The 21,615-nt window shown below is 40.6% G+C and overlaps 3 protein-coding genes across 6 annotated transcripts; 1 reads left to right on the top strand and 2 right to left on the bottom strand.

Moving 5' to 3' along the window:
• Positions 1-1,882: 1,882 nt before the first annotated feature.
• On the bottom strand, positions 1,883-6,033 carry LOC113461806 (uncharacterized). Of its 4 annotated transcripts, none has more exons than XR_016399257.1 (5): positions 3,401-5,454; positions 3,217-3,309; positions 2,884-2,951; positions 2,355-2,788; positions 1,883-2,210 (listed from the first exon to the last, which is right to left on the bottom strand). XR_016399257.1 is itself a non-coding variant. In XM_088716180.2 (5 exons), exons 1-4 carry the CDS (start codon positions 3,527-3,529, stop codon positions 2,753-2,755), a joined length of 363 nt encoding a protein of 120 aa, XP_088572306.1. In that variant the 5' UTR covers positions 3,530-6,033; the 3' UTR covers positions 1,883-2,210; positions 2,355-2,752. The 4 variants fall into 4 exon arrangements, 1 of the variants encoding a protein (XP_088572306.1); XM_088716180.2 differs by having other exon boundaries at positions 2,884-2,988; positions 3,401-6,033; XR_015975396.2 differs by having other exon boundaries at positions 2,884-3,845; positions 4,839-5,467.
• A 6,035-nt stretch (positions 6,034-12,068) lies between these two features.
• Positions 12,069-16,014, bottom strand: LOC103696173 (AP2-like ethylene-responsive transcription factor AIL5). The gene is made up of 9 exons (XM_026800795.3): positions 15,862-16,014; positions 15,429-15,747; positions 15,227-15,309; positions 14,123-14,131; positions 13,924-14,012; positions 13,767-13,840; positions 13,617-13,667; positions 13,429-13,505; positions 12,069-13,209 (listed from the first exon to the last, which is right to left on the bottom strand). The coding sequence occupies exons 1-9, from the start codon at positions 15,944-15,946 to the stop codon at positions 12,587-12,589; spliced, it is 1,410 nt and encodes a 469-aa protein (XP_026656596.2). The 5' UTR covers positions 15,947-16,014; the 3' UTR covers positions 12,069-12,586.
• A 4,060-nt stretch (positions 16,015-20,074) lies between these two features.
• On the top strand, positions 20,075-21,576 carry LOC113461173 (uncharacterized). Its single transcript, XM_026800797.4, has 2 exons — positions 20,075-20,771; positions 20,900-21,576. The coding sequence occupies exons 1-2, from the start codon at positions 20,202-20,204 to the stop codon at positions 21,446-21,448; spliced, it is 1,119 nt and encodes a 372-aa protein (XP_026656598.1). The 5' UTR covers positions 20,075-20,201; the 3' UTR covers positions 21,449-21,576.
• Positions 21,577-21,615: the final 39 nt, after the last annotated feature.

Below are 21,615 nucleotides of genomic sequence, written 5' to 3'. Positions count from 1 at the left end.
ACCTATTATCGCCACCCCCCTAAAATGCTTCTTAGGGGCCAAACCTACCCAAACGTGCTCCACCAACACCCTCTTCTCTTCTATCTCTGCCCCTCTTCTCGCCATAGCCATGGTTGGCATTTGATGCCTTTGATCTCTGGATTGCCAAATCCATTGCCACCACCTTCCTCCTCTCTCCGTCTGCTGCCGCCTCCTATCTTACCTCTCCTTCTACCCATCCTTTCCCCTTTATTACCTTTGTCATCATTTGCCATATTACCACCACTCCGTGCTTGACCTCTTCCAAATCACACATTCATCTTTTGATACTACCCGCTTCACCGTAGCTTATCGATTTCTTATCGACCGAGATAATAATCTTCCTCCCAACCAAGATGCCTCCAGGGTCAAAGTCTCCACCTCAGAAGGACTCGGAGTCTCGGTTTGCTCCTTTAGTGGTTGGAAATATGGAAGGAGGATCTTCAAAATATGAAAATCGTAGTAGCAGCTACAATAGCTGTAAAGGTTGTGGCTACTCCAATAGCAAAGGAAAAATGAAAGTGGTCTCCAACGAAATCTCCAAAGATAACTTCCTCTCCGGGATTCGAATCCCCCTCGCAAACTAAGGTGCTTGTCCTGGAGGAATCTACACAAGAGAGCGGAGGCTATGTAGGAGCAACATTTTCTACCCCCTAACAATGGGTCTCTTATACACGCACAGAAAGAAGTTTGGAGACTAGTGGAGGCACCGACACACTCAAGAAAAAAGCTGCAAAAGGAAAAGAGGTTGTGGCTTCCAATATTATGGCTGGTAATGCTCCTCTATCTCATGATAATTATATCCAAAAATTAAAGTTGGTGCTTTATTACAATGACAACTTAAAAGGCGAGTCCAATCTAGTGTCGCCTCCACCTAAGAACACCTCTTCGAAAGACTAGTGTGAAGAGGCTAATAATGTAGCTATTAAATTGCCTATGATGGCTGACAAGGATGTAGACTCTCCATCCTCACAGTTATCATGACAATTCTAGCTTGAAAATATTGGGGGGCAACCAAAACCCCCTTTGTCAACTATACTAAATCTTTGATCCGCCAACATAGTCCTCTATATGTTGCCTTGTGGAAATCGGATTTTTTGAAAATGCCATGGATAGAATCAAAAGGGTGATGGGTACACTATGGAAAGTGTATATGATTCCGGCAATTGGACTTTCAACGAGTGTTATTGTAAGCTGGCATAAAGATATTGGCAGTAGCTGGAGTTGCAGCAAGCACTCTGCACGGACAGACATGTACACTTAGGGTTAGTGGATACTAGTACTTATGATTTGAGCGCCAATGCATTTGGGCTGAGACTAGTATGGTTATGTTTTTAGGCTTACCCTTCCTTCTTATTGGCACTACAAGAAAATACATATTCAGCGACTAAGATTTGAGTCGCCGAATAACCATATTTGGTCGCCGAAACCTTTTCGCGACTAGAATATTCTTCGTCGCCGAACCCTAGTCACTGAAAGGTTTTGGCGACCAATATTGTGTGGTCACCTAAGGTACACCAACAATGACCAACGTTTGGTTGCCAAAGCAACTTTTCAGCGACCAAATTTGTTGTCGCTAATTCCCACGCCGACCAAATAGTTGGTCGTGGAATGTTTGTCTTCCGCTACCAAAAATATGGTCACTGAATGTCTATCTTCCCCCACCAAGAGTTTGGTCGTAGAATGTATTGGAATGCATTGGCAACAAACATTTTTTGGTGGCAGAAAGTATTAACCTGTATTTAATTAATAATTCAAATTATAAGCTTAATATTTATTTTTGGGCTCGTTCCAAATCCTGTACAACCAACACAGCCTATCCATTATCCATATTGCACAATACATTTGCTCATCCAAATAGAAGTATACACAATGTTGGAGAATCCATAATCATTCATTATAAATATCATCATCTATAAGTCTAAAGTCAAGCAAACCTATTAACCATTCATCAAAATGTTTCATCCATACCATATGTTAAGGTGATAATCATCACCAAACACATCAAAATGTAAATTAAAAATCCCAAAATATCTGATCTTGCAATTCATCCAAACAACCATCATGTAGATAAAAATATGAATAAACAAAAAACTGATTTCTGCTTGTAGACAACTCCACCATGATCATCTGAACAAAAGCTATTCATGTACCAAAAACTAGATTCACATGCTCATAACTCCACCATGTATCTGAGTAAGCAAAAAAGAATACACAATCAATAACCACATGTGAAAAATAATAAACTAAAATTCAAGTATAAGTTCACAATGATATTTCACTTAATTTGGTCCAAATCTCTAAATAACCTACGTAATATAAATGAGAATACATACCAACGAGTATTTGTGCCACCAGTTGATGACATGGCCCCATCATGATGGATAGACGACTTATGCGTTTGAGTCTTTTCCTTTAAGAACTCTGTCACCAAACTTGTAAGATGTGCAATTTGCTTCTGTTCTTCCTCTCGCTCTTTCTTTTCCTCCTCACGCTTTCTCCTCTCCTGTTCCAATTGCCTCCGCAGCTCCTCACGCTCCATCTCACGCTCCATCTTCATCTCCTCCATCTCAGCTTTAAGTTTCTGTAACTCCCCAACATGGTCTTGTGACACACGACTAGGTGTGGAAGAAGATGAAGAGGGCTTCGGCCCATCCCCAAATCCAAGAATGTATCTCTTCCTTTTTCCAAGTGCCTGCCTAGACATCTCCTCTGATGTTAATTGCACACCGGATTAGAAAGATTCTTCTCGCAAGCTCAACATCTTTGACTGTCAATGCAAAGGTAACAACAGAATTAAATGTATATATAATCTTGCAAAAGCATAAAGTGATTTAAATTATTATTGAGATTTTAGATACCTACATGTTTCACGGCGTAAATAGGATCAATCCACTCTTTGTTCTTCTTGGTATGAGTTTTCTTATAGAATTCTGGAAATTCAAGGTTTTCAGAACTATTAAACTCCGGCTGCAAAGTGTAATTTAGATTAGCATATAGCCACTATATAATAAAAAAACTAGAATAACTGTCAGATCTACTTGCATAAATGATTCCAAAAATATACATGCAGCAAACTAGAATAAAAAATCTACTTGCAGCAAATTATCTATTTTACAATAGCCAAAACTATCCCATAGACTGTTTCACAGGCAATTCACTAAAAATATAGCCAGTACATACTCAAAAATATATTACCTGTATAGTCATTGTTGCAACAAATGACCGAGATCCTGAACAATGATTGTACTCAAGCTTTTTCCTATTCTTTTTGCCTGCTTTTGATCTCACCTTCAAAAAAAATACAAATTAAAAATCTAAAGAAAACATTATGATCAAATATTTTACTTATAAACTCTGAAGCACTAAATATGTAAGTTACCTTGTGTTCTTTGCTTTTCCACACATCGTCAATTAAGTGGCGCCAATCCTCTTGAGTCACATGTTCGTATGGATGACTATAAGGATCCATATGTAAGACGTTCTTAACATGCTTGTAATGCAATTTCATATTGTGCCTTCAATTGCATATTCTCCATGTTGCACCCAAGTCTTATAAGAAGGCGAGATTCCTTTTAACATTAAATGAATCTTGACAACTTGAATGCTTTGTTTTTTGTCATTCATGCACTCGACACAAGGACACCAAATATCATTTGCTGAGCTTAAATTTGCCACCGCAAATTCAATAAAGGACTTCACCCCTTCTCTATACACTTTACTCTTCATTCTATTTTTTATTGTCATCCAACTCTTGTCCATTTTGACTGACCTACAAAGTACTTCATCAAGTTAGATTGATTAGTTTATAGATTTATTTTTGTATCCTGCAAAAAAAAGTTGCAGCAGAAAATTAGAGACGGCCCAATACATTTGGAGGCCTAAGACAAATTCAGTGAATGAGACATTTCTTTTTTTTTATTATTATAATAATACTAAATTTTAATAAGTACAAAATAGTTAAAAAATGATATGAAAATAGATAGCTGTCAAGTATACTATTTCAACAAAGATGCATGAATCTAACAAAGATAAAAAAGCCTCTTCAGTTTAATATAATTCTTGAATAGGAGCATGAAAATATATTTAGTTTAAAAAAAATTTCATCTCCCATCTCCCCTTCGATACCACAGCATGGCAACCATTCAACCCAAATAGAAATGGGAAGAAAAAATTAAAAAAATCTCCACCCTCTCCAATCCCCCTATCTTTCTTCCCGATGGCCCAGCTGGATCGGAGTAACGTGAGGGAAGGAAAACCAAGACCAAAACATCCTCTGTTTCTCTCCACCCAAAACAAAACCACCGTCCCCAAATCCCTCCTCGCTCTCTCTCCCTGCCGGCCTAGGAAAAGGACCTAGCCCCAAATCTCCTCCCCGGTGGCGGCGGCGGCGGCGAAGGAGGAGAAGCCCTCCGCGGTGGATGCGGCGGCGGCGAAGGAGGAGAAGCCCTCGTCGGTTTCTTCTTCTCTCGCCTCGCCTCCAAATTCCCCGGTGGCGGCGGCGGCGGCGAAGGAGGAGAACCCCCGAGGACCCCCGGCCACCGCTCCCTCTCCCTCTCCCTCTCCCTCCCGGCCTCTGCAAAATAAAAGGGTTTCTTCTTCTCCCGGCTCGCCTCCACTGGTTCCCGACGACCCCCGACGACCCCCGGCCACCTCTCCCTCTCCCTCTCCCTCCCGGCCTCTGTTTCTCTCCCAGCTTATCAATCCTCTCCCGGCTGGCCTCCTAATTTCCCGACGACCTCCGGCCACCTCTCCCTCTCCCTCTCCCTCTCCCTCTCCCTCCCGGCCTCTGCTAAATTAAAATCGAGAAGAGAACGTACCTTGGGACGCCGACGCCGAAGGGATGACCGAACGGGCGAAAGGGTGAAGGCGGGGTGAAGGCGGGATGAAGGCGACGTGCGGGTGAAAAGGAGAAAAATAGGGAATTAGGTTTTTTTTTATTTGGTTTCCCTGCATTCATACTTTTCGCGACTAAATTGGTTTAGTCGCTACATATGAACCTTTAGGAACCAAAATTTAGTCGCTAAAACTTTTACCTCCAGCCCGCGCGAAATACTGGACTCGCGCCAACTTGATTTTGATTTTCTACGATCAAATATGCATTTAATTGATGTAAAACAATCATTCAGTAACTAAAAAGGATGCGTGCAAATTTATTTCGGAGCGGATTTTCGATCCTGCCCGTAGGATGTCCAAAAATTCTATATATTTTTAAGCGAATTTTCGTTCCTGCCACGTCCTCATGTCGCGTATCCTGTCGATCCATATATTTATTTGATAAGGAGTCAAGCATCGAGCTCGAGCTTTTAAAATTATATTATAATAATAATAAAAAAAAGAATTTAAGTATGAAGAAAAGTTGTGGGATTGAGATTTAGCCGAAGAGACAAGAATATGCATTCCTAAGTGAATTAAGATGTCAAATGGCACCATTTGAAAATAAGTAGTTTTTTCTTTTTTTGAACTTAGAAATTAGCATTTTACAGGGGCTAGCACAACATCGTTAGTTTTTCCTCCAGCCCGCGCGAAATATTGGACTCGTGCCAACTTAGTATTGCTTTTCCGCGACTAAATATGCATTTCGTCGGTGTAGGATATTTATTCCGTCACTAACAAGGATGTTAGTCGCCGATAGCCTTCTTTTCCGTGACCAAACGTTAGTCGCCCAAAGTTTTACCGCCACCCGCCAACTTGGTTTTGCTTTTCCGCGACCAAATATGCAGTTCGTCGGTGTAGGATAATTATTCCGTAACTAACAAGGATGGTGGTCGCAGATAGCCTTATTATCCGCGACGAAACGTTAGTCGCCAAACGTTTACCTCCACCCCGCCAACTTGGTTTTGCTTTTCCGCGACCAAATATCCATTTCGTCGGTGTAGGATAACCATTCAGTAACTAATAAGGATGTTGGTCGCAAATAGCCTTATTTGCCGCGACCACGATTCATGGAGTCGCCGAAAGTGGTCGCTGAAAGTGTATTTTCTTGTAGTGTGGTGATTTCAATTGCATTACTTTCTTTGAAGATAAGAAATGGGGTAGACCTTGTAAAATTAATAGAAAAGTTCGTGAAGTTTGTATCTTCCTCTAGCAAACCGGCCTTAAAGACTTGGGCCATCAAGGACCAAATTACACTTGGTGCAATAGCCATTTGGGTCTTTCTCGGGTCTAGGAAAGGTTGGATAGGACCTTTGCTTCTGATACTTAGATTGATCTCTTTCTTAAATCATGTCTTAGTCATCTAACTAGATATGTCTCTGATCGCTCCCTTATACTACTATATGCAATTAGGGAAACACCTAGAGGGCCAATATCTTTTAGATTTGAAAAGTTTTGGCTATTCTATGAAGGCATTCAGGAGCTTAATAAACAGGTTTGGCATTATGAGGGTCATCATTCATCAGGAGTCAAGTTGACTAGGCTCCTTCAGAACACAAAACAAGCTATTGAGCATCGAAAGAGAAGTCTAGGTAATTTATTTAAAAAGAGACATCAGTTATATGAGGAGATACATTTGTTACAGATAATGGAAGCTCAACAGGGTGGTCTCATTGAACAACAACACATGCACCTCATATCCCTTCTAAGAGCCTATCATCGAAACCTTCAAATGCAGGAAATGTTCTAAAGACAAAAGGTCAGAATCATATGATTAAAGAATGGAGATGCTAGCACTAAGTTCTTTCATAAATCAACAACTATTAGAAGAAAGCAGAATAAAATTGCGAGACTATGGATGAGCCAAAGGAAAATAGTAGAGGACCAAACTCAGATTAGTCAAATGCTGCTAGATCATTTTCAACAAAGATGGTCCGAACATTCCGTGCAGCATGAACTTGACTTACCTATGGTTATGCTAGAGATCACCAATGAGCATATTGCAACCTTTATTAGGCATGTAGAAGAAGAAGAAATTGTCAAAGTTATTTAGAGAATGCATCCTGATAGAGCACATAGGCTGGATAGTTTTTCTAACCTTTTTGAATTCCAGCATATCATTAGAAAGGAGGTCATTCAATCTGTTCAAATTTTTTTCAGAGTTGTCGAAATACCTAATGCTTCAAAAAGAACATACATCACCTTAGTACCTAAGAAGAGCAACCCTGAAGGAATTGAGGACTATAGACCAATAAGCATGTGTAATACCATATATAAAATAATGGTCAAAATATTAGTAAATAGACTCAAGCCTATTCTAACATTATTTCCTCGAAGCAAGGAGCTTTCACTCATGGTTAGAACACCACTACCCAAATTCTTCTTAGTCAGGAGTTGATGCACTCATTATTATGGGCCTCATCCTCACAGAGCTTGATGATGTTAAAATTAGATAAGTAAAAAACCTATGATCGTGTCCATTGGCTTTTTTTTATTTAAGTTGCTTGCCCAATTTGGGCTTCATTCCAAATTTATTCAGGTGAAGGCATCCATGCTTAACTCCACCTTTGCTTTATCGATAAATGAGGTGCCTACTTCTTAGTTTTCTCCAACCCAACGTCTTAAATGGGATTATCCATTATCACCATACTTGTTCGTAAAGTGTTCTGAGATCTTTTTCGAATTTTTATATTTCATCGTTCAACACCAAATGTTTAGGGCTTACCAGTCGATGCGGGAAGGGCCTACTATTTTATAGATGACTACTTGCTGATTACAAGGGCAACTATCGGGGATAGTATATATTTATTTTCACTCATAGATGCTTATTGCTCTCTCTCTCTCTCTGGCCAAATTATTAATGTAATAAATTCCATATGATCTTTATCCCTTCAACTCTTGGTGTACTTAAATCTCAAATCAAGGGACTCTTTTATGTGACAGAATGGAGGAGCATTTGGAAGTACCTCGGAGTTTCTTTATCAGGTATGCAACTGTCCACTTCGGATTTCAATTTCTATTGAAAAAGGTGATGGCTAGGATTGGGAACTGAAAGTGGAAGGCTCTATCTCTTGCGGGAAAAGCAACTCTTGTTTGGTTTGCGCTGTCCTCGATTCCGTTATATTGTATATCTCCGGTTATAGTACCTTTGGCATTTCTTGCTAAATTGGATAGGGAATTCCGGGCTTTCTTGTGCGTGGGGGACGGTGAGACTCAGCATTGTCAATCTAACTACTAGATGCAAAGCCTGGGGGGTGGGGGTGGGGCTGGGGCTGGGGGTCAATCTAACTAATAGATGCAAAGCCTTCCTCCGTGAGCTTGCAGCGCAAGGCACTCTCAGCCCCAATTCATTATGGGCCAAATTTGTGTATGCTAAGAATTATTTTATGGGCACTTGGTACAATTATTGGAAATTACGAAGGTGCTCCCCTATTTGGAGGAGAGTACGGTCCTTCATTTTATATGGAACATTGGGACGGGCTTGAGTATAAATATCCTCAAAGACCCATGGCTATCCATCACTCTTCTCTTGATGTGGCCTACTCCATTAAATGTTGAACATTGCAACATGGATATGGATGTGCAAAATCTCATTGAATCGGAAATTGTTGGCCTCCTGTTTTCAGCTGAGATGATGAACCAGATTTGTTGCCTTCCCCTTGCGCAAGGAAACTGGTCTAATCAGCTTTGTTGGGGAACTAGTAGGCTTAATCAAGTCACTATTAAAGACATGTATGGATTGGTTAAGCCTTATGTACCAGCTATAACTCCATACAATTTCAGATGGATTTGGAAATTGAATATACCAATGAGGGTAAAAATCTTTTGGTGCAGACTGTTATATTGCCTTGCCAAAAAACTTCAGCATAGCAGAGGTATCATAAATGAAGGATGTTTCTATTGTGACCTTTGTGAATAAGCGGTAGAAGATTCAGAACATGTGATTATTCGGTATTCCTTTATACCTACTTGCTGGGGTTAACAACAATGCATACGCAGGCATGGCTTTCTTCCTCAGCCTTTGCCGGCGTCAATAGAGTATATCTCTATCGTCCAGGTAAAGGCAGAAACGAGAGCCTTGTTTGCTTGTGTTGCGTGGCTGATTTGGGTGGCCTGTAATGAAAGAATCTTCCAGCAGACTCCTTATCCCACTCAACTGTGTAGAAAGACCTCTTGTTTTATAGTTCCCCCTGTTCAGTAGCATAATAACGTACTAGGGTTGGTGCTCAGCATTTATTTACTAACTCAAACAACATCTTAGTGTCGTGGCTGTCCCCTCCCTTGGGAGTTTTCAAAACTAATCTTGATGCTGCCATAACAGAATCCAAAGCTGCAGCTGGGTATGTTATTCAAAATTATACAGATCGGGTTATTAAAGCTGGGGGTAGACAACTACTTCTATCCTCAGTTTCTCAAGCTGAGCTCACAGCCACTTGGATAGGTCTTTATGTTGTCGTCGTTGAATTGCAGGCACAGCACCTTTGGTTGGAAGGAGATTTCCTAACTGTTAACAAATGGATAACCAATCCTTCGTCATTATGTAGGTGTCACTATTTCCCTCTAATAAATGACATTTGGCACTGGAAATCAACTACACCGGTTTTTGGTGTCTCACATTTACCGCAAAGCCAATCAAGCTGCTGGCTTTCTGTCATAGTCAGCCTGATCAGGAGATGTCAACTTTAATTTCTCTAATGAACTACCTGCAGATTTATTTGTTGTTTTAATTGATGACCATAGAAGTGTGCACCATCTTTGGAACAGATGATGGATGCTGACCTTAACTATCACTCATCATCTGATGCTTTTCTAATCTTTGACAGCTACTCTTATGTTCCTATTGGTCAGGTGACTCATAATGAGTGTCAGGATGTTGCAGGCCGGCTGGTGCGTATGCTATGGACACCTATTGCTCTTCTTGAACTCGTTCAAATATTCTGTGGCTTTTTCACTTCAGTTTGACACTTATTTTAGTTCATCACATCTGTCCGTTATCAACATTAATACTTTTTTGCACTCTGGAGCTGTTCAAGAGACTAGATGTGTTTCCTCTTATCGACTATCTAATGGCCTGGGATGACCATGTACTCACAACCTCACTCATAATTGTTTTGTTCTCAAGTGAAATCTTCCATTGCTCTATCATTCAATACAGCATCTACAACCTAGCTACTTTGTCAGCACAGGACTTCGGCCAACACATCCTATAAGGGATTGTTTTTGTTTCAGAGGCTAAGTTATCATTTCAATCAACTCCCAGCATACCATATGGTTTCTTCTATAGCTAGCTCGGCTCTTAGCTTGTAGCCTGATTTCTATCATGTCTACTGTAGAGGCTCCTCTGGTGTTAGGCTTCTGCTCTACCGTGTTAACATTTCACTTCTCAACAGGATTCTTGTTTCCTGTACAGTAATCATGTTTGGTTATATTCTCCAGGTTGGGAACTATAGTTTTCTATATCGATGTACGTTGGTAATTCTATTTTCTTTGGGATTGGTTTCTGTATTAATGGTGCTGCATGTAATTGCTATTCTTATATATGAATGCAGCAGTTTGCTCCCTATTTTACCAAAAAAAAAAGGGCGCCATTTGGCAAGTTTCTCAACCTTCGGCTAGAAGGTACTGATCTTTATCTAGATATAGAGAAGTAAAGAAGAATTAAAAAACCAAGTTGCCAGCCAAGAAGAGGAAGAGAAAGCACGTAGCGGTTTGTGTCGCAACACTAATGATGATCAGGTGCATCATCTTAGTCATTGAGGCACGTGGTGCATGATCTTGGCTCAAGTCCAAGCTCGACCTGACTAGACTCAATTATTATTGGGCTTAAGTAGCAAAAATACTTAGCTCAAAAGCTAGTTTTATATATATATATATATATATATATATATATATATATATATATATATATATATATATATATATATATATATTAATCATATTTTTTATTATGACTAAGGCTCGAATTCATGCTTGAACTCGAGCTCAAGTATAACTCGGTTGATATTCGAGTCGAGTCAAATCTAGTCGATTTCGAGTATCGTTTTTCTTGATCAAGTTGAGTTTAAGCTTGGATATTAAGGCTTGATCGATCTTGATTTAAGTTTCAAGTCGGAGTATTTTGAATCAAGTCAAGCTCAAGCCTCTAGCTTCTTAACTTGGCTCGCCTCAATTGCACCCCTTGCTCTCAGAATAGCTTCTTACTACTTACGCTAGTAGCAACTATAATATTAGAGGTGTAGAGGTGTTTGATTAATGGGCTTTTTATATTTACTTGGAGAGTCGAGAGCTTTATAGTTTTGTGAACGTATAGATGGATGGAGTCGACATGGTGGTTGTATCTTTCGCACAAAAGAAGGATTCATCTTTTTTTCGCACGAATCTACCATTGGATCATGCAATGGTCACTCCGAGATCTGTAAAGGCCTATGAATGAAAGAGTTCGAAGTGCTTAGAGGTTTGTGCAGAGCACGATCTAATGGTCGATGTTGCGAAGGAAGATCAACATTTCTTTTGAGTGAAAGATACAACTTAAACCTGGATGCAGCTTAGAACCTTTGTTTTCATCCTTGGTGATTGTATTTTATTTTGGTTCTATTTGTAATTAAGAAGGGGCTGTTTGCTAGTATAATGAGAGCGGTTACAAGCCCATTCTAGGGTAGTGATACATTTGTCTAACCTGGGTGAGTTTCTTGTTGTATTTCTCTTATGATAGTTCTCTCACATATATCCTTATTGTTCTTTTTTCCCATTTCTTCCTTTTGACAAAAAGAGTGTTGGATTGTCTGCCATTTTGCTAAAGTAAAAGCACAACCAAGCAAAGCTAAGCCTTATATACACTTGGGGTCGTTGGCATGAGGCAAGATGCAAGTGGTAGTCAATTGGGCTTGTAAAGAGATAGGGAATAGGGTTTCGCTCGGTGAGGTGCCAATAGTGTTGAGGTTATGGTGATGATGGGTGTGGTAATAGCAGTGGTTGTGTTGATATTGGTGGTCCTAGTGGTATAGTTGATCGTGGTGATAGGTGCTATGGCTATGATGGTCGTGCTGATATTGGTGGTAGTGATGACTATGATGGTGGTGGTGATAAGAGTGATGACAGTCGTTATGATGGTCACGAGGAGGGGATAGAGTGACGAGGGATGATTCTTTGAAGAGGAGAGAAGCAGTGAGCATGCATTCGAGTCAAAAGAATCCTTTTAGCATGAAACCTTCGTGTGCACCATGACGTGCCCACAGACGTTGAGATAACCTCAACCAACAGTACTGTATCAACTTTTTTAATGCATTCACCAGAGAATTGAAAGAGTTTCAAATATCAGTAATTTAAAAACATACAAGAAATCTTAGATGGGCTTTTCTCAGTCGCTGAATAGAAGCTAAGCATAACTTGGCCAAAAGGAAAAGACATAATTAAACGTCTCGTGTCGATACTAAGCTGATGATGATGGTATAGAATCATGTCAGGAAAGGAATGGCACAAAGCAAAGGAACATGACCATGAGCAAAACTTTAGACTTCATGTTAGTCCACCACAAGTCTGCCTATTCCTTTCTGTCCTTGTCAGTTCAAATCATCTCTCTCTCTCTCTCTCTCTCTCTCTCTCTCTCTCTGCGCGTTTCTTTTTCTTTCTGCATGCTCATGCAGTGTTCCCTCATTATCCCACACATTGACATCATTGCATGACATAAAGGACATCATTCCATCCGATAAAGGGCTGCATGCAAGGCTGCGACTGTAGGCTTTGCACCCTGTTGGTAGTAGTAAGGTGGCGTGACCCAGCTCCCCCCCTCCCTCCCCCGGTAACCGGAACCCTCGTAGCCCACCACCATGGTGATAGGAGTAGCACAAGGTACTGAAGAACAACTCCTGCTCTGGCTTTGCTCTTGCTGTTGAACCATCCGACCGTTCCACCCAACGGTCCCCACTCTCCCTTGACCAATACCACCAACATAAGCAGCAGCAGAGAAATCCACATTAACACCAGAACCAAACGCTTCAAAACCCGACGTCAGATTTCTCTGTTGCTGTTGCTGCTGCTGCTGCAGAGCTAGTAAAGAGCACTTGTCCTGGCCCCGTTCTGATGAGGCCAGGGTAATGGAATCCTCCCCACCAATTTGATGCCTGGCATTGGATTCCGAGGATGCCGATGATGAATCCGAGGTCTGGAAGGTCCTGTTAGATACCCCACCAATGGGGAGGTCGCTGTTCAGGATGCTCTCAACGTCATAGCGACTCATGTCGAAGTTTGTCACCGCATTGAGCCCCCGGAGCTTGATTGCCGCAACGTCATAAGCCTCTGCAGCTTCCTCTTGTGTACCTAATAATAATCAAACCATCCGTTACAAATGTTTTTCTTTTCTTTTTCTTTTCGTTTCTTTCAGATTAAACAGAGCCCATTCACTTTCATTTAGAAGAAAACGAAAGAGAGACGCAGCAAAATAAAAAAGAAAAAAGAAAAATATCCAATACAATTGAGTTAATAAGCCAAAATGCTGGTGTAACTCATAACGAAATAGTTCAAAGTTTAGACACTTACTAAAAGTTCCTAAATATAGATCTTTATTTCCAGCTATTCTCCCAATTCTTGCCTGCCATCGGCCATGCTGGTGGTGTCTGAAGTATTCTCCATGCAAGCAAGAAAATATAACTTAATCAACATAGCACTTAAATTTAACAGGATTTATAAATTCCAATCCACTTAAGAAAAAAGATAATTCGACTAACCTAGTGACTCCTCTATATATGGAGGCTCCTCTAGAGAACCCACTACTCTTCCTGTAAATTAACACATGAAGATAAAATGAGATAGAAACCCAACGTCAACACTACATATATACGTGCATGCAATGCGCGACTGTCACGTGAAGAGGACACCTTCTGAGGGATGCCACGAACTCCTGACGTGTCCTATTCTTCATCTCTTCCATCTCCTTCTCGTAGTTAGACACCTACGATACGAAGAGTACAATGAGGTATTTTGAGCCAAAAAATCCCATTTTGCCCTTGAGGCGGAGGTGGTGCCATCACTCACCGGGAAGTTGGTCGTGGCATTGGGACCCCAGTACTTGAGCGCCGCTAAATCGTACGCCCTCGCCGCCTTCTCCTCCTGATCGTAGCCGCCTATTTTTTCCATTTCAAAAAAATAGTGAATAATTAGGTTCTGGTTTTTATATATTTTTTCTCTTTTTTTCTTTAAAAAAATGAAATGAATCACTGAAAGAAAGCCTCACCTAAGTAGACTATCGAACAGCAAACAGACGTGCAGAAGCCAATCAGAAGGCGCCAAAGCATAAAGAGACAATGAGGGAAGCGCATGTTAGAAACATTGGATGTAAATAATCTAAGTTGCGCATGGAGGGTAGGTATGAGCCAAGGAGCGCGCAGGCCGCGCGTCCTGGAGGGGAGGCCCTCGTTCGGATCCTCTCGGTGCTTCAACTCAGAGTCCGACACATATCTGGATTCGTACCACGTGTCAAGTTTTTTTTCTTTTTTTTTTCGAATTAGAAAGCGCGCTGTGATCATGGAATAAAAATTTGAATATCCAACTAATATTTATATCAACATCTATATTTATATTTATATTATAAAACAAATAAATATAAATATAAATAAACAACTATTCATGTTGTATTCAAATATCCGATTCAATATATAATTTTATTTAACTTTATATATTTAAAAAAAATGACCATCTTAACTTATTATTAACATGATTTAGCATCCACTTATAGTAATATTTTTGATTCTATGATCATAAAATTTAATTATCTAAATAATATCCATATTTTCGGTATCTAATTTATATCCATATTTATTTAAAATAAATATAAATATATATATTTCTATATCGGATACATATTTATATTTCCGATCCTACTATAACCCTATCCTCGTTGCTCCCTTCCATTGTTTCCCGGCCCCTCTTCCACGGCTTTCTTAGTTATGACGGAAATCGTGTGGTTTGCTAATTTCTTCTCTTCTATTTTTTTCGTCGATCAGATGGAATCATGTCACCGGATATAAACATAAATAATGGGAGCCTGATCACAGATTGGAGATCCACGGCACAAGATGAAGGTCGGAAAAGTTCAGAAGGTGGGAGGCGAGGACGACATGGCGCGTGTCTATCTGTGTGGAGGATGAGGAGTAGAAGACGTCGGGAAATTGGTGGAGGAGTAGATGGTGGCGGCGGTGATGGGTCGAGATGAGAATGAAGGCGAGGAGGTAACGGAATGACAGATCATTGCACGTTTCAGTCAGTGGACTCTGCAAACGAAACACCGGCGAGGATCCGAGCCCGGTGTGGCCAGCTGAAGTCAGCCGGAGCGGCGTACCTTGGCGGCCTTTGCGGCTCTGCCCCTCCCGGCGGCAGCTGTTGTCCCAAAGATGCGCCTCGTATCTCCCCGTCCACCGATGCCTGCTCAAAATACCCCTCAAATTCCAAGACCGGGAGAGGGAGTGAGGGAGAGAGAGAGAGAAGATTTCTTATTTCCCGTCTTGGGCTTGTGCTCTACTCTCGTTCAGTGTAATACTTACTTGGTGACACCACGGTAGATGGAGGTCCTCTGCCCGAAGGTCTCCGACGCCCTCCTTGGCTGGTCTGGCGCCACCGCCGCCGTTATGGAGGCCGATGAATCCGGACGCTCCGTCATGGAACTCTGCAGGAATCCAGCGGCCATGCTCCTGAGGTCGGAGTCGTAACCCCCGCTGGCACCCGTCTCTACCGCAGCCGCATGACCTCCGGAAAAGCCTCCACAACCGCCGAGAAAGTCCTCTAGTTTCGGCCCCTCCGCGGGATGCATCGCCTGGTCACCTCCAGCACCGCCGCCGCCCTCCTCCATCTTCTCCTTTCCGCCTACAGCCAAACCAAAAGTAAAGGGAAATAATAGAGAAAGAAAAACGCCATTAGAGCCTGTTCGAGATTTCCTTTAACTAAAGAACAAAAGTGAGGAAGGGAAGAGAGACTGACCGTGATGAGGGGCGGCGGAGAAGGCTCCGAAGAGAGCGGGTTGGTGGGAGAGGGAGAAGGCGAGCCAGTTGGGAGAAGCGTCCATTTCCGTAGTTCGTCTGTGGGGGCTATTCGGGGAATAAAGAACACTCGGCAAGAATGAACGAAAGAGACTTATCAGTTGAAAAGAGCAGCAAGCGGGTCGGGGAAAGGAAGACACAAATATAGAGAGAGGGACGTTACGGGAAGGAAGAAAGAAAAGACCACGAGAACAGAGAGAGAGAGAGAGAGAGAGAGAGAGAGAGAGCGCACTAGTAACGAGGTTTCCTAATTAAATCTGTATTAAAATAAGAAGACTTTAATGAAATATAAAGCTAGGGGAATTAGGAGCGTGGATAGGCCGGAGTTTTCTTTTTTCCTTTTTTTTTTTTTCTGGTACATAGCCGCCTCAAACACAAAAAGTGTAGGTACAGTATGTAAAATTAAAAAAAATAATAAAAAAAAGAGGGCGGACGTATGGTTCTTCCAGATAAATCCTCCGAAGTAATAAGCTATATAAGAGATCGTCCAATCTGCAACATCCTTCGAAGTAATAAGCAACATAGAAGACCACTCAGTCCACAATACTATTTATCTCTATGTAGATATACATAGTCCCATAAAAAACTAAGAGCTTTTTAGGACCGTAAGGGCTTTTTAGGACCGTATGTGCGGCCTTCCTGGCCAGCTAGTCGGCAGTGTCCGCTACCTCTCCCCAACTTATTAAACTAAAGCTGCTCTCCAAAAAAGACAAACACAACAGAATTACTATGCGAGGACTTCTGATTTCCGATTGGGTCAACGCAAGGAGTGACCGTGGAATTGTAGAGAGATGAGAGCATTGGACATGCGGGCGCGGATTGGCGACGGACACGGGTATGGACGAAGCGACACGTAGCGGAAGCAGGTCCCGCTACTCTTCCTTCGTCCTCCTGTTTCCCGTTCCTTTTTCACGGTCTAGTTCCACTTGCGTCGTAGGTGCTCTTTGCCCCCCCCCCCCCCCCCCCCCCCCTCTCCTCTCTCTTTAGTACCGTACCGTACGTACCTCACAAAGCACGGATGACCGTCCAAATTCTGATCCGCTGTCATATTTTATCATTGATCCCGATGGAACGAGACGCCGAGAAGCCTTTGGTGATCCTATCGTCCATCCGATGGTGGTCAAATGGACAACATCGTAGTTTAATTCTATTTGCACCATACCTCAACTATATAACTTAGCAAATGAAAATTGCTACATAGACAAAATTTGAAAAAAATATAGCAGACAAGAATTGCATGACTCTAATTAAGATTGGATAGAGTTCGGCTTCGAAATCATATATAGGTGGAAACCTAGACCGAACAGGTAGAATTCGGCCTTGAAATGGAAACTAGACCGAATGATTAAGTCTTCAATTCATATGTTAAAAAACCGTGCCAAAAATACCGGTCTCATATTCTCAAGAATAGAAAACTATTTTGTAGATGAAAGTCAGCAAACACAAATTACATCAGGATAAGTTAAAGATTGATGAAGCAGGATTATTGGCCTAGTAGTTGCAAAGTAACCATGCTTGTATATAGCAGGAAGATGGTTGATAGCAGTTAACCAAAAATAAAAATCATACGTGGAAAGTCATAGTCACAATGGATAGTTATTGTATTTGTAGGTAGTTTTTGTATGTTTGTATAAACAAATAAAATTATACTCCATAAAATATATTTCGATAATCAATCAAATCAATTTTTTTATCTTTACTTTTATCTTAGCCAATTATCCTAAAAATAGATATAATTTATATTTTTACTGTAACCTAGTGTTACATCTCAACATAATTTAGTGCTACATTTTTCTTTTTTTTTTTTTTACTATAGACTAGTGCTACATCTTCATCCATTTCATCTTCTCCCCCTGGACTCGTACTATTTATCTTTTATTCTATCCGTATCTTATCAACTAGTTTGATGCTCGCAATAGTCTAGCATACATATTTAGATCTCATTTGGTCAAACTTGATGGGATATCTTATAAAAATTAAAAAAAGACTTATAGTACTTGATGTGGGGAGTTAAAGCTGATCGCATCCCGTATCTTACGCCACCGCACGTGTTAATTGTGTTACGTGGACCTCGTCGGCAAGAGAGATGACCTATACTATATAAATGAAAGGAGGCGTGGTACCGCAGTGCACGTGAGGGTGTGTCCCTTCCGGTGAGTAGACTCCGGCTACGTTCTAAATAGAGCAGTCGTATACCTGCGGAGGAGAGTGTCCGGTCATAAAGGAAAAAGATTCTGTACGGGAATCAAAGGAATAAAGATTATGAGCGTTAGCCATTTAATGCAAGTCCCGGCACTCTGAAAGGAAGGAGAGGTTCCATTGTGGCACCAGCTCAGGCTCCTATTAGTAGTGGGAGGCTACGAATGTTTGGGGCTCTCTTTTCCTCCCAACGCTATTTCTAATTGTTAAAGAAAAGAAGCTAATCTAATCTGGGTTTGGTCTTTCTACCGAGCTTTAAGCATGCCTTTCAGTTATTAAAGAAATAAAGATATCATCAACTATAAAATATGCGTATATTATATATATATATAAATGAGAATGGCCGAGGGAATGATTACCTGGGAGAAGAGATAAGTTCTAAAAACATGGAATGCAATACCTATACGTGCACATACGAATGTGAGCCACATGCAAACCTTGCCTTTTTTTTATTTATTGTGGTCCAACCAAAACTTGGATGCTGGCGCCTGCATCGGCGGTTCCTATGGCACGACATGGGCACACATGTCTACCATTGCTTTTCAAGAATTATCGAACTAATATAATGAAGTGTCATCATTTCTCTCCCATGTATTATTTTATATGTGTGCACGCATCCATGTGCGTGTTGTTTTTTTTTTTTTTTTTTTTTGTTGGGGGGGAGATTTTGCTTGAACACCTTCACATGTGTTTATACTTGCAGTCGTATCAGAAACGATCACAAGTTGATTAGGTCTCACATGAGCATCCGCAGCAGCAAAGAAAAATGTGCACACTACCCAAGTTCTTTCACCACTGGTGTACATGGATCTACCTTTCTTCTTGTTCATATTGATTTTGTTAGGTAATTATCTTATTAATTCTCATAATGTTGTGCATCTAGTAAGTGTGCATATTTTGTAGTTTCCGGTTTTCAATATTGTTCACAGTCATGATCGAATATAAATGCACATGCTTTAGAGGCCGATATCTAGGATTTGTTTGGCTTGTAGAAAGAAGTAAAGGAAAGTGTGGTAAACAAAAAAAAAAGATTAAATGGCTTATATTTGGTTGGGGGTATTAAATGAGAGATAGAAAAATAGCTTTTTCATATAAATAAATATAGGGTTTTTTTTTGCAAGTATACCCACCTAAATATATAAAATTATATGAATACTTTGGTAAAATTACTATTTGCTTATATATCCTTCCTTTTTTTTGCATATATACCAATACCATCTAACATCGTTAAAAAATAAATAATTTAAAACTAAAATAACCGAAATAACCTTATGAGTAGATACGTAGAAAATTGAAACCCACTTTTCTATAGGTTGGAAATCAGAATAAAATTCTTTTTTTTCAAAAATACCCTTAATCCTAATTGCTTATGTCCTTATTTTGTATTATAAAGAATTTATTAACATTATAAAAGATATTTTACATGCTCAATCAAACATAAGTCATTTCAAAAAATACGCTTATTTTTAGAAATATATCATCGTAAAGTAAACTAGATCTAGTCGTGGGCTGGGTTTGGACACAAAAAAGATTAAATTTTAAATAAACCCAGCCTATAGCCTAATTAAAAGTAAACAGAGTTTAGCCCTGAGGCCCAACCTGCTATAAGCTCTACCGCAAACCAAACAAATCTCTAAAGAATATATAGTATAATCTTTTGCTTCCTTTTGCCAAGCAACAGGCCTAATCAACATGGATGGGCCGAACACTTGAGCAAAAAAAAAAAGATTTTTTTTTTTGAGGAGCGGCCTTCGGCACTTAACCGGCGATCCGGCTAATAATATCAATCGCACCACTAGAAGAACGTTGCCAAATCTACATGAGATTGTAGGCCTCAGAACCTGACCCTTGCAATTCGGACGCTAACGAACGTTTCTTGGTAATGATTTGCACTTAAAAATATGATGGAGACCATCTTAGAAGTTAGAATACATCAGGTTCAAAGGAAAGCCCGCACATTACCTATAGAGAGAGAGATACCCGTTAAATGATTGCGTCTATAGAGATTTGAAATTTAAATTAAAGAGCCTATCAAAGCGCAACAACCCACAAAACCAGCGCGTAACAGAAAAATCGAACAGCATGGCATTTAACCAAACATCTCAACGGGCAGAAAAGAACCCAGAAAAGCTTCAACTTCCAGCAGTGGTGGAAGGCTGCCATACTGCAGAGAGACTCCCAATGTCAGACAAGAAACATATCCCTCCCGTAGTAGCGCCTATCGGCTGCTCAAAGATCAAGTCTTTCCTCTCCCTTTGCCGTTCTCTTTCCCATCCCCAACCATGCCCTCAACCCAAACCCTCTTTGCAGGTCATTTCTCAAAAAGAGACCACCTCTAACTCTATCTCAGCTCCTCTAATTACAAATTTTTCTGGAGATCGTGAAGCAGCTGTTCTAGCCTACTGGAGAAGAGCTAGAGAACTTGAACAAGAACTTCGTAGGATAGACAAGTGGCTGGACATGGAGAAAAGACAAAGAGAACACCTCCACTCTATGACAGGAAAAGCACAAGAATATCTTGGCACAGAGCTGATGAAGCTATCAGATGGGAGTTACCTTCATGAAATCAAGAGATTGGGCAGGCCATGGGGAAGATTAGTCATGCAATTCTCTGTGCCTGCAATTGCTGAGAATGCCACAACTGCTACTGAGGTGCACTGAGGAAGAAGATAAAATAGAAAATAAAATGCTACATATAAAAAGCTTTATTTGCTTTTTCGTTTTCCCTTTTTTACTTGCTTGATCAATTTAAACTACCTAAAATATTGCAGTTTTTGTAGGTACTATGTCGAATGGCATCAATGAAAGTGGAGGATTTGCTCAATAGCCTGTTTGAATCAATGCCAATGGCCAATATAACTGGCTGCAGGACAGGCGAACGCAAAGGCAAGCCTGTTTTAGTGGGTCCTGAAAATGGTTTCTTGGAGGCCATTCTTCTGGATGCAATGGAGAAGATGGAAGGATTGGTTTTAGAAGGCTTGAGGATACAGATGGGACCGAGTATAAAAGCCAATGTTAAGGGGAGTAAAGGGAAGGAAATAAGCAGGCAGTGTCTTATTCTGCTGATGTTGATTCAGGTCAGAGATCCAAAGGAAGATAATGGGGCCGTTGGGGAGTTTATGATTGGACTCATTGAGGCATCAGCTGCAGAGGTGTCTGGCAGAAGATTTCATATTCATGGGGTACACATAGCTGGAATGAAGTATATGAAAAGGACCAGTGGAAAAGATTTCATCTGGAGTGTTTCAGCAGAAAGATGCAAGGGGAACTGTAACAGCTGCTGCTGGCATGTAAGGAATCCAGACATAGTTTTTGCACAAGAGAGGTAAGAGTTATTTATTATTTTTGTAATGATATATCAGAATAAGTTTGCTTTGTTCAAAGAAACAGGATACCAGCTGATATATTGTAATAAGTTTTTGTCTCAACCCATTAATTTCAGTTTATGTTGTCAATGGATTTTTTAGTTTTTAATAAGCAATTGAGAACATTAGTA

The sequence above is a fragment of the Phoenix dactylifera genome, chromosome 2 (genome assembly GCF_051530095.1).
Source record: "Phoenix dactylifera cultivar Ajwa chromosome 2, Ajwa_hap1_PhDact_Kaust_v1.1, whole genome shotgun sequence".
NCBI classification, from domain to species: Eukaryota; Viridiplantae; Streptophyta; class Magnoliopsida; order Arecales; family Arecaceae; genus Phoenix; species Phoenix dactylifera.
Note: the sequence above shows the minus strand (reverse complement) of the source record. Positions and strands in the feature narration are given on the sequence as shown.

Excerpts from the sequence above, each read along its gene's own strand:
- LOC113461806 (XM_088716180.2), bottom strand. The coding sequence starts at position 3,529 with ATGAAATTGCATTACAAGCATGTTAAGAACGTCTTACATATGGATCCT. Across the intron at positions 2,989-3,216 it reads TTGCAACAATGACTATACAG|CCGGAGTTTAATAGTTCTGA; the intron begins GTAATATATTTT and ends TACACTTTGCAG. Across the intron at positions 2,789-2,883 it reads CTATTTACGCCGTGAAACAT|TCAAAGATGTTGAGCTTGCG; the intron begins GTAGGTATCTAA and ends TTGCATTGACAG.
- LOC113461173 (XM_026800797.4), top strand. The coding sequence starts at position 20,202 with ATGGCATTTAACCAAACATCTCAACGGGCAGAAAAGAACCCAGAAAAG. Across the intron at positions 20,772-20,899 it reads ATGCCACAACTGCTACTGAG|GTACTATGTCGAATGGCATC; the intron begins GTGCACTGAGGA and ends CAGTTTTTGTAG.
- LOC103696173 (XM_026800795.3), bottom strand. The coding sequence starts at position 15,946 with ATGGACGCTTCTCCCAACTGGCTCGCCTTCTCCCTCTCCCACCAACCC. Across the intron at positions 13,841-13,923 it reads ATGCCACGACCAACTTCCCG|GTGTCTAACTACGAGAAGGA; the intron begins GTGAGTGATGGC and ends TTCGTATCGTAG. Across the intron at positions 13,668-13,766 it reads TTCGTGGCATCCCTCAGAAG|GAAGAGTAGTGGGTTCTCTA; the intron begins GTGTCCTCTTCA and ends GTTAATTTACAG.